Below are 12,304 nucleotides of genomic sequence, written 5' to 3' on the forward strand. Positions count from 1 at the left end.
ATGTTTATGGGTGCCAGTGGAGGACAGACACTGCAGCAGCTACAGCACCAACAGAAAGTGTTGCTGCTATTTCTGTGTATGTCTATCATGACAGATGCACTTTGAGGTCAAAAGAAAATTCTCACACTTTTATTTAAAGCCCTTGTTCATTTATCCCTCCATTTGGATACCCCTTTTCTATGTTGTGTAAACACTTACATGTGTCCTCTTGGGCTGTGCCACCAGTTTTGGGAGACTACAGAGAAGAAAAATGTGTATTTAACTTAGAAAAGCAACCTCAGTGTATAGTTAAGGCCACCCTATAAAAATTGTGTTTGAATGTAGCCCAGTGTTAGTGAAGGATCTGTGATTCTGCCTGTTAGTGTAACGGTATTTAAAAACAAGGAAGGGTTGTAAGCAGCTCGCTTGCTCCTGGAGCGGTGCAGCACCCAGGTGTTAAATACCAGGGTACTGCCTGGTGGGTCAGCGAGGCTCAGTGCCCTAGGAAAGCAGTTTGAGCCAACCAAGATGCAAGGCATGAGAGGGCCTTCTGGTTTTCCAGCAGTTGTCCAAGGGCCAGCATTGGCACCCTTTGCAAATATAGCTCTTTTGTGTATTGCCACCTGGAGAAAAGTGCTGAAGAGGAGGGTAAGGACAAGTGAGGAAAAGCAGTGGTGTGAAAGCTGTCAACAGCGTGTGAACAATATCCCCAGGTGTCTCATAAAAGGGGTAATTCCCCTCCCCCTCTTATAATCTTGTGGAGTTGAATGGTTTCTTTCAATTTGCAAACTTCTGCTCTCTGTGACAGTTTCTTTAACCCGGCACATGTTTATTAAAGATTAACACTAAAAAGCCAGTAATTTGGCTTTGCTCAGTAAATCATATTTTCTTCATAAAGTCAATGCTGTGTGGCTATTTTTAGCATTATGTATGGTTTTTTCCTTAATGATAACCTCAGACAGAAATAATCAAATCTCATGCTTTGGGGATTAATCTGATTCCCTGCAAGGGTATGGATAGAATTTTTTTTATACCACTGTATAGGTTTTACTGTGAGTGGATTATAGCTTTGCTTCCCCCTAAAGCATCAGGTTTTCATCCTTGCCAAAGACTTAACAAGCACCACTTGTGATTGAACAGTGGCCTTACATGGCAAACTGTGCCAACACAAACCTAAATGTATTTGGTGCAGCTGAAGAAGAAAAATAGACCTGCAGACCTATATAGTGTGTGGGCCAGATAATGATTATTTGCATTCTTACACTGGCCCAATATTACTAGTGATAAGGCGAGGATTTAGGGAAGCGTTGCTGTTGCATAGGAGAGCTGATACGGAGAATGGAACAGGCAGTAATGTAAAGCTTTGGAGCTCTGAGTCTTATTCCCTAATTTGCCACAAATTTGCTTGTGACCCTCTCTCAAGCACTTGCAGTCCATGTGTTACTGATTAGAATCTCCTTGTTTACTTTTAAAGGTGTCATCCACAGCTGTTCTGTGGCTTACTAGTCAAAATGCTGAAATGCTTGCCTGCTGTCCAGGTTGAGTATCATCACCAGGTGATGTAGATCAAGTAAAAGAGAGGGAGAGCTGGTGCCCAGTACAGCTGTGTCCTGTTCCAAACAACTGCTGACTGTGTGGGCTGTTGGGAAGCTGTTCTGTGATGCAGAGAATTCCCCAAGCTGATGTGGTGTGGCACAGGGACATGCCCACGCTTGGTAGCCAGGGCAGGATAGCCATGGCTGCACATTGCACCAGTCCTGCCCCCAACCTCAAACTGGCAACAGGATGTGTATCGTTGTACCTACCTTCATTTATATCAGTTTGGTAACCTCAACAGGCTGTAGGGCAAGAAATCAGCTGGATCCAATCCTGCAGTAATATATCTGATTTTTAAATGAATACAAATAAAATTTTTAGCATTACCCCTCTGTGTTCTTGATAAGCTGGATCCTCCCAGGAGACCCTTAGCACAGGCACCTCTCTTAAGATGTATCTCTGCCCCTCTGGCTGTCGCCAGGGTCTCACAGCATGAGCACCACTGCCCCCCCCCCCACCTGTCAATATGTATATACACACATTTACAAATACATGCTGCAAAGACTACAAAAGCAGCGAATGTAATAATGCAATCCAACTGTTCCCTACGAGGCTAGGAAGAAGTGTTTTTCTGCCATTATGTGAAAATTTAGCGTGACTGGAACAGAGTCTGCATTTGATTAGGCAATTTAAGAAATGTAAGAGACTTCATACTGTAGGGCAGTGCTGCAAAACAATTGCTCGGAACATGTTCTAAAATTGGTTTGCCTTCACCAGATTTCCATGTGTTTCTGCACGACATCTCACGGGAAGAGATGAGCAGTCACGTGGCAAGCATCTACATTTTGGTGTTATGGTAAATAACAGCAGCCTTTTGAGCAATTATTCCAAATGCTGAGTGGCCTTTAAGAAGGAAAAAAAAAAAACAACCCCACAACACCAAACCTGCAAAACTCTCAATTTACCTTCTAGCCTGGGAATGACATTTTCTAGCACACCTTTTCACTGGTGTAGTTTAGTGCTCAATGAGATAATAATAACCATTAACTTGGGAGCTCAGGCTTCCTCCAGGTTTTTCCATGCCTGCGTTTTGTATATGTAACTGATTGTGCCCAGGAAAGTGGCAGAGCACATGCTTTGCATATACAACGAGTAACTGGGTGGCCAGCTATCAGATTTGTCCATGCAGAAAAACCCAAGACTAGTTAAAAACACATTGCTCCCCTATCTCTGTGGGAGCACTCCCGCAGGCAAGGCTGGCTGACCATTCCAGCTCTGAGAATGGCATACTGACCATACCAGCACAGTGCATAAGATGCCCTCTTGTGTTTCTTGCCAGTTGGTAGTCCTCTCCTGTTCTCCCCTCGCGTTTTCCAGCAGCCATTTACTCTCTCTTTGAAGTAAGAGCTGTGGCATGCAGCAGCCTTTTCCCCAGCAGCAGCAACTCAAGCCAGCAAGCCCCATGCTCCAGCAAGGCACGGCGCTGAGATGCTGGAGGGATGTTTATAGCAGAGGAGAGCAGTGGGTGGGAAGAAGCAATGCTTTCTGGAGTGAGGTTGACAGCAACATTGTCTGGGGCGCAGCCTGTTGAACGGCAGATGTGCCCTCTCCGCAGTGCAAATCCTGTTTTTTTTCTTCGTCTGTCTTGCTTGTTGGGACATATTCTTTTCCCCAAACCTCCCTCCCATTTCAAAACATCCTGTTCACTTTATCCTGTAGGCAAACCCTGACCTCCTGGGTGCTAGCCAGGTCAAAAACGGGCAGCCTTTATCACAGGGATCAGGGCTGGAGCACTGCTTATGGGGAAGGCTGCTTTCTGTACTGCTGGGAGACAGCAGGGCTTGCAGACAGGAGACCCAGGGGTGCTGCCAGCAGCTTCCCGAAGGCTGTGGCGTCAGCTGGCCTTATACAAGTTGTGCCTGAGACCTTCTTTATGTCCTCACCTGCAAATACTGGTTTATACCTGTCCCAAAGCTGCCTTATCAGATGATGCCTAATCATGCTGAAATGAGTGGCAGTTTTGCTATGTAAGTCATGTACTGTAGGCTTGCGGGAAGAGCACTTCAGTTGCTTCACTTGTAGTGCTCACATCTGTAGACAACCCTCCAAGAGAGAGGAAAAGGTAACACTTTGGTCTAGATTTTAGGCTGTAGCGTGGGGCTGAGGGGGCAGTTTTGTTGTTTCCAAACCTACACCTTATATGTGCTTATGTAAGTAATCAGATATCTTCACCAATGTAGTTTAATATTTCTCTCTAGTTATCAGGATAAATGTATCTCAGATGAAAAATTCACTCTTAGAAAGACATCCCTGATACAGCCTTCAGCCAGAGGTGCTCAGAAGCACTCCCAAGTAGCCCTATCTTTGCCCAGCAGGGTGGCATTGCTTTCCTTGGGCTCATGCTATCAGTGCAGCCCGTGGCCAGGAAAGAATGGAGATGAGTGCTGAGAGTATAGAACAAAGCCTGAACACCCATGTCTTGGACCTTCTCGGTGCCAGTCCTTGGACGCTTTCACTAATATATGTAACAGTTCCTAGGGCAGTCTCAGCTGGGCATGGGCAGTTTGAATTAATAAAATGCAGGCCTGCAAAAATGGTGAATCCAGAGCACTGCTTAAGTTAAAGTACTTTGCACTTTATCACCGACAGCTCAACCCTGGCAAACGTTCAAGGGGAGCATGTTCTGCTGGAGCTTTGTAAAAGAGAACAGATTTGACCATAGATGCCAGCTGAAATCAAAGGTTGGGTTTATCTGGAGGGCTTTTGATTCACCGCAGTAAGGGAAGGTAGTTAACATTCTCTCTCAAAAATTAACTTGAAATAAACATAATTGTAGTCATCACTTACTGTTTGCTCAGCATTCTGTTTCCTCTCCTGCTGAAACAACCTTGTGTTGGAGTAAATTTTTGATCACAGGAGAATTTATCCCTCAAAGTGCATCTAATCAACCACTAAACACTGGCATCATTAAAAGTCACCCTATCCATTTTGCAGGCGTTCTGTCAGCTCATTCTGGAGCAAGAGGGGTGCGCTTTCTGTGACGTTAACAGCCTGCAAACAACTGAAGTGTAACTAGCAGTGCCATAAACCAATTAAGATGAAAGCTGCGATACTCGGTGGTAGGATTTCATCACTTCAATATTAAACTATCTTTTTTTTTACTTGGGCACAGATCAAGAGGTGTTAATGCAGAATCCTTAAAAGAAGTCAAGTATTATCTTAAAAATAACAGACTTGTTATTTGCACTTTCACACTCAATTAGTATCACAGCTCCAGTGATCCTATTTTTTTTTTCTTCAGAGCTGCAAATTCTAAAGTTATAGAAAGTAAGGATGTCTGCATGGTGCAGGTTTAAATTTGTAGCTTTATAGGTGAGAAACAGGACAGTTTTTCTTACCCACTTAGTCTAAGATGCTATAAGTTCCTTTAAGTGATGACAAGAATTAAGTACATTTGTTAAAACCACAAATGTTTTCCTGTGTTATTTGATAATTAGCTGAAACAATCTGTCACCAAACTTCACAATGTGGATTTATCACACCACAGACAATCTCTGAGCTTTCAGTGTACAGCAAACCTTGTGTCAGGCATTGCCTTCAGGAACCTTAGTGGAGCCAGCCTTCATTAGAAGGACCACACTTATAGTGGAATGCCCTTTGGGGAAAAAAAATAGCAAGAAAAACACACTTGCATTGATGCTGGCTGTGGTACCCTGGTTTGGGGCAGACTTAATCACACTCTAAAGAATTGCATCATTGGAAAGCTGAAGTACAGATAGGACCTAAAAGGGGACATCTCTTTCAACCTTGGTGATACTGTGATAATATAATGCCCCGCTTCTCATATAATAGATATCGATACAAGTTTTGCAGGCAAACATTGCAGTCTATGTGGCTTGTAAGCAAATGTTTCATTATACCTGTTTCACTCCTTGAGACAGAAAAAGAGACCAAGATCAAGAAAACAGAGGGAGGACAAAGAACTGTTTGTTCTCTTTCTAGAGTTCAAGCCACCAGCCCTGGGCCATGCTGATCTTATATTTTGACTTGGATGATAGAAAAAATGCTGCATGGTCATGTTTTGATTACCAAAGCATACTTTAGCCTGATTTCCCCAGTGTATGTCTCTGTCCTAGGGTTATTTTGTTCCATGCCAAGCTGGGATAAGGTGCTGTTGTGAGTGAGCATTCTGGTGCATCCATGGTTGCCAATGCATGTTTCTACAACAGGTCTAGGACAGTACTGAAGGTGGCTTGTACCACCTTCATATAGAACATTCTTCTAAATGTTCTAACTTCTGGACAGCCTGACCTGCTTGACAACCTGGAATTCAGCAGCAATCTGCCTTTCTCTTCTGCGTACAGCTGCGACTCCTGCCTCAGCACTGGCAAGCAGTTTTCTCATCAGCTGGCTCAAGAAGTTGAACTTCTCCCAGGTGGCAGCAGTTAGTCACCAGCAAGTGAACTCACCTGTGAATCGTTGTCTCCCTAAAGTGGAGTCACCGCCAGCATGTCTTTTAACTTCATGAAGCTCAGAATTTGAACCATACTCTTTCAGGCTGCAGTTAGTGGACCACAAAGGATTTTTATTGTACATCAGAAGATAAGCCCTGAAGCTGTAGCAAAAAAAAATATTTTTTTATCTTTTTACACTGTTTTCTATCTAAGAAAAAAAAGAGAGGTGGGTTCCAAAGCCAAGCAAGTTTCCTTTCAGAGACTAACATGACTTGGATTTGGTTGTAAGTGAAATGTGTGATTTGGTCTAGCCTGGCCAACAAGTCTTTCTTATTTGTGTCATCTTCTGGTTAAGTAGCACTGATTGAGCCAACTCTCCAGTGTGCTGTAGCCACTGTCAGGGGATGCACTGTGACCCTCACCGGGGTGCTGTCTCAAAGGATGAGGTGCTGAGCATTAGACAGGATCTGCTTTACTCTCCATCAGTAAGGGGAGCTGAAGCCTTGGCTGTAGGCCCCAAGAAGCTTGTTGAGCATCTGTGAATGAAGAAAGGATTTTTATTTTATTTTAGCTTCTGTCTTCTTATTAATGTGGTTTATACTCAAAATTGCAGAAGGTACCGTGTCAGAAATGTCCTAGTTAGTGCATGTGCACTAATTAGTGCCCTCAGGGAGCCATTTGCATGCAGGGAGGAACAGAGGACAACAGGGATTTCCTGATCTGTTGAAGTCCAGTCACTTGGGATTGCAGGAAACCACATCACATAAATTGTCTAAGCTCAGCATTTTACTAATCAATGCTGCCTGTCCCATCTCAACATTATGGTTAACAGATACTTCCAAGCACAGAGGAGGATGGTCCTTGATCTCACTTAACAGCCTGCTTTTGCCCCATCCCTGCTGAAGGAGGAAGATGGTGTAGTCATTTAAGCCTTTTCATTATACGTGCCTGTTTTTCAGCTTCTGTTATTGCAACACTTTTCTCCTTTAGCTCGCCAAATTCTTCACAAGTGAACTAACTTTCAGGATATATCTTTTGTTCTGACCTGTCTTGAACTTCAGCCTGGATTTGCCATGCCACACTTCTGCCTGTGCTTAGGGTCCTGAGAAGCATTTACTGTGTGAAGGAGATTTTAAAGATTTATTTTTTTTTAGTGACTAGAAGATATTGCATCAGCTATTTTATGTGTTGCTTCTCTCCAGCTGGCTGAATGCCCTTTCCCTTCCCCCTCTCCTCTTTTACGTGGCAGTGCACAGAAAGATGATTGATGGAGTGTCACCGGCGTGTTGTCAAAGGCTGGAGTAGATTAATGGGCAAGAAACGCCAGCCTGTTCCCCTTCATGTGTGTGTTTGAAGGAGGGCTCATATTTTAACAGAAATTATATCCTGCTTCCCTGGATTCCCCCAATCAGGAATTGAAGAATGTGATTCATATCTGAGATTGAAAGGTGCCAGCCACAAAGAGCCAGTTTATTACTGGGGACAACTGCCTGCTGCTTGACCAACAGCACTTGCCCTGAAGCCTGGTTCAGTCAGGCTGCTGTCCTCCTTTGCAACATGGATTTGTGCCACCAGTTAACATTTAAACCTCTGTATGTGTGGACACAACTAGTTATGGAGTAGACCAAAATGGCCAGAAGATCTCTGATGTGTCACTGGCTTTTCCTCCGGGGTGACACTGGAAAGTTTGCCTATGGTGCAGGGAATAGCCAGAGATGTATGACCCCAAAGCAGCTCAGATCCTTCAAAAAGGCTTTTTTAGCCTTGATCTGTGCCTCAGTTCCCCAGCTGCAAAGTGAGGACAGCAATACTGGTAATTTCCAGGCTGACACTTGGCTGCGGATTGTTTCCTAGCAGAAATTCTAGGAATGCAATTTATAAGAGAAATTAATCAAATACTGGTCTGAATCTTGGCTGGGGAAAAATAATCAACCCCAGAGTATGATTGTTTTCTGTGTTTTCTTGAAGGTAGACTTTGCCAGCGTTTCATAATCGGTCGTTCTGGCCCAAACAGATACTTCAGCGTTGTTAGTTGTAGTCCCCACTGGTGGCCTCCATTAAAAAGGTTTGAGTGTGGCAAGAAGTATGCCTTTCACACCAGCCTATCTGTGTCTACCAGAAGCATACACCTGGCTGTCATGAGCCCTTGTTCCGAGGGCCAGGTGGAGCCCATTTTGCTGATTGTGTAGAGAACAGCTGTTCTTCCAACTTTGTTCTCTTTTCAGTGGCTCTGATCTCAAGCCTGCGTCCAACAAGCTAAAAGGTGCATTTAAATGCTCCTTGAAGCAGGTGCCATGTGTAGCTAGGAATCGGAGCTACTGCTCATTTCCTTGTAATGTTTTAACAAGCAAGACAATTAGAAATGTATGCTTCTTACCTGGCTGCTGAGGAGTGATTACCCCTGGGTTGCTGACCCCGTCCAGCTCGCTGTCTGCTTGTCTCTCTTGTCATGGCAAAGATATGTGCTCCTTAGAGATGTAGATGTTTTCTTTGGTAGATACTGGTGACAGGATGATGTTTAGTTAAAAGAGATTGCTGAACATAACTTGTCCTGCCTTTTATGTTCTCCGAGTTGATCTCTGAAGTCTATTCAGAGGTTTTGGGGGGCGTTGAGGAAGGTGTGAATGCAAGTTTGTTTCTGCTCTGGGAGCAATCTCAAAGGAGATGCATCCTGGGGTTGAGATGTGCCCTCAAAATGTGAACCTACTTGAGAGTGCTGCTACTGTCTTTGTTAACCTGAACTTCATTTCCTGCTTTTTTGGTTTGGGGACTTTAGTTTTAGATCATAGCTGTGGCCAGTACCCAGGGAATTGCTCTTTTGTTCTCTACAGCCATTTCCTCGAGTCCAGAAGACAGAATCTGCCTTTGTGAGGCAGGTTACGTTTTTTTCATTGCTGCAGTGAATTCTTCCCTGATGGGATACTGAAAGTAAAGAGAGGGAAAAAGGAACTTCCGAATGCATGCCCATGCTTGATACTGGCAGAACTTGTACAGTTCACAGGCTGTGTTCATTTTGCAGCCAGGCCAGGGTCTCTTTGAGTCATGGTGTGTGGGCCACAAACAGCCTCATCGTCTATGCTAACTAAAGCCTACATGGCTGGGAGAGCTTTTTGCTCTTTGGCAATTTGTATTCATTTGTTCTCCAAAAAAAGGAGGCTTCAGGGAGGACTTTTACTAAGCACCTTACAATGTTACCTTGTACTGACTCAGGCACACTTTCTGTGCCTCCCCTTTCACTTTTGCCACTGGGACACCAGTAAGTTGGATATTTGGAGCCTGTTTTTCTTGGGAAAAAAGACCAAAAAGAAAAGATTGTGTAACCATTAATGATTTGTTATTGTGTCTGGGAGCCACTGTGCTGCAGGACTTTGCTTTAATGGTGCTTTCACAAGAAAGAACTAATTTGACTAACTTTATTAATTCCAGTTTGTTTTAAGTTTGCTCATTAGTAATTTAACACAAGATGCTTCAGCTGAAGAGGCCATGTCAGGACAAGGAAGAGCAGAGGGAAAGTGCCAGGAATCATTAGTGTTTATTAACCACTGCACTCATCAATCTTGACTAAGAGCACAGCCCATTCGTTCTGGACTGGTGGACTGAGATACAGAAATATCATTAACAGCGGAAAATGCTTCCTTTCAGGTCAGCCTATAATGGTCAGGCATTCAGACAACACCCACACCTCCATCACCAAATATTATCAGCCTTTAACTTGGTCTCCTCACAGTCCAGCCTGATCCAACAGAGCTCAGCAGCCTTGTGGAAGGAAGAAGCCCTGCCAGGCATAGCATCAATTAACAAATACAGTATTTTCATCCCCAGTAAACAAGACTGAAAGGTTAAGTGTTGTTGTGAAGGAGGGGTCTAATGGCTTTTCAATTTATTACATGATTAATACTTATGTGCTTTGCTGGATCTGGCCTGGCACTTTGTGCTAGCAACATGTACACCTCACAGCAATTCCTGAAACGTCAGAATGGAAAGGCTTCTTTTTTGTTGTTGTTTAGACAAAGGGTTTAGTAACCAATTTCAGCAACTGCCAGGCGTTGAGCTGGTGACTCAAAGCGCTGACCTATGAATCGGGGCTGAATGAATGCCTCCAAAAGGTTGGAGGAGGGAATAGTACTACATCTGCCAGGTTTCTAATGAGAAATATGACCCCTGCCCAGACCACTTGTGGTCATTAAGGATCGCATTTCACTTTCAGATGCGTTTTCTTGCATCCTACCCAAATTGCAACTTGAGTAGTTACATTCTGCTCACTAAAATATCCCTGTGGTTTAATTGGAGAAGTTATGTTTCCCATCCCTTTATAAGAGCTTTGTTGTATAATGCTGTGGTGCTGTCCTAGTATGCGCTGTATAACCTAGAGAGCCTTGCCAGGAATGCTGCTGAAGTTGCTACAGTAGCAAATAAAATTAGGGGGAAAGTGGTATCTTGGGAACCCGGTTCAGCATTGTGGCCTCATTTGAGTCTCTCACCACCCTTGCAAAGCGTGTGTCAAACCCTGTCACACTGCAGAGGCAGCATTTCTGCATTTACTTTGCACATGTGTAAATCACTGCTCAAGGCAAAGCATCCAGAGGCATCTGTGGCAGTGAGCATGTTGGGCTTAGTGTTGTGATGGCACAGCCTGGAAACAATGAGTTGAAAACATGGCATGGATGGTGAGACAGACTGTGGGTGTCATGACTTTTTGTAGATAAGAGTTAGGTGTTTTATGGGGAAGGGGTTTATTAGATGACATTCAATGATAGAGGGGATAGAAAGAGATTGCATTTTAATTAAAATTCTAATCCCAAGTTTGACAATTTTTCTTGCCAGGTCAGCAGCCTGCATATTCTGTTTGTGATTCCCTTGAATTAAATGGGCTGACAGTCATCAGCTTCTTCAGAAATGTCTGTAAATCCAGCTAAAAATTAGCAGACATCAATGTTTCAGAGCAGCTTTGAGCAGGGATATGTAACACAGCAGTTTTCCATCAGTGTACATCCAGGAGCCTTTCCTAAGCACCAGTTTACTCCCTGCTGCCAGTGCTCAAACATGAAGGAGAAAACCCTTCCGCAGTAGGGAGTTGTGTTTACTGTCCTGTGCTGCTGGAGTCTCACTGGTCTGTTCCTGTTTTTCTCAGGTAGTTAAACAGTGTGGCCACAAAGGTAGCACTCCTCTTTCACCAGCCATGAGGCTTCATCTGCTTTGTGCCTCCGTGATGCTGCTGAGCCTGTCCCAGTGCCGAGCTGTCAGCTTCCCTGAGGATGAGGACCCTATTAACGTCGTTGATTACCACTGTAAGTAGTCTGCAACTGTTGCTGACAACTAGGAAAAAAGTTTTAATGTCTTGGGATTTTTTAATTTTGGGGTTGTTTGTGGCTTTTTTTCTTTTTCCTCAGGAAGTTTTGTAAAAGTCCATTTCCTTTCAAATTGAAATGTGTTTACTGGCTTTGTATCTTTAATAGAACACTTAATCATTTTCTTAAAAAAGCAATCAGAAATAACAGCAATAACTTCAGGAAAAGAACATTTGCTGACATTAGCCATCCTTTTCTCATTTATATTCAAGACATTACTCAAGGAATTTAGCTTAAACCCTTCTACACCTAGTATATACAGCTAATCAATGCCATATATTGATTCTTTAGCTCTATAATCCTGAGTGATGGTGTAGCCCATTTTTACTTGCAGATTCAAGGCAATATCCAGTATTTAGAGGACGCCCTTCAGGCAATGAATCTCAGCACAGACTGGACTTCCAACTGATGTTGAAAATTCGAGACACACTTTATATTGCTGGCAGGTAATTTTCCTTCACTCAGTTCATTAGATGAAAATTCTTTTCTCTTCTCGTTTTGCATTTATGTGTAAAATTCATTTAGAAAACTCTGCAGAATGTGATAAAAATTAGAATTAGGGAAGGACTTCCCAGAGAAATGCACCATATCTACGGCCAGTGAATGAAAATTGGATTTGAAGGCTGCAGTTACTGTAGTTATGCTAAAACCAATGATCAAATACTCTTTTCCCTCTTTTATAGTACTGCCCTGATAAAAAAAACCTCTCCCAATCATTTTAAACTTGAACTGACACATCAAGGATGTAGGCAGTGAGGATAGCCCACTTGAATTTTTACAGTCCAGATTAGTCTTCAACAGAATGGAATAACAGAGATGAATAGCTGGACACTGTAGGTGCTAAGGACCACAGCAATAAAAATCAAGAGCATCCCATGTTGCCCATGACCAACCTTCTCCAATTTGTATTAACCACAGAAAATCCAGAAGCATTTCATGGAAGTTCCCAGTCTAACAGGGCACTCTAAAAATAGATGTACCTTATAA

General features: G+C 43.3%; 1 protein-coding gene across 11 annotated transcripts in view; it reads left to right on the top strand.

Annotated features, from left to right (window-relative positions):
• The window catches only part of SEMA6D (semaphorin 6D), a 229,377-nt gene that overhangs the window by 203,471 nt on the left and 13,602 nt on the right, over window positions 1-12,304 (top strand). For all 11 annotated transcript variants that reach the window (XM_064157633.1, XM_064157632.1, XM_064157634.1 and 8 more), the window contains 2 exons: window positions 11,101-11,257; window positions 11,652-11,763. In XM_064157633.1, the coding sequence (XP_064013703.1) occupies window positions 11,101-11,257; window positions 11,652-11,763 (269 nt within the window). The remainder of the gene's footprint in view (window positions 1-11,100; window positions 11,258-11,651; window positions 11,764-12,304) is intronic.

The sequence above is a fragment of the Pogoniulus pusillus genome, chromosome 17, assembly GCF_015220805.1.
Source record: "Pogoniulus pusillus isolate bPogPus1 chromosome 17, bPogPus1.pri, whole genome shotgun sequence".
Taxonomy (NCBI): domain Eukaryota; kingdom Metazoa; phylum Chordata; class Aves; order Piciformes; family Lybiidae; genus Pogoniulus; species Pogoniulus pusillus.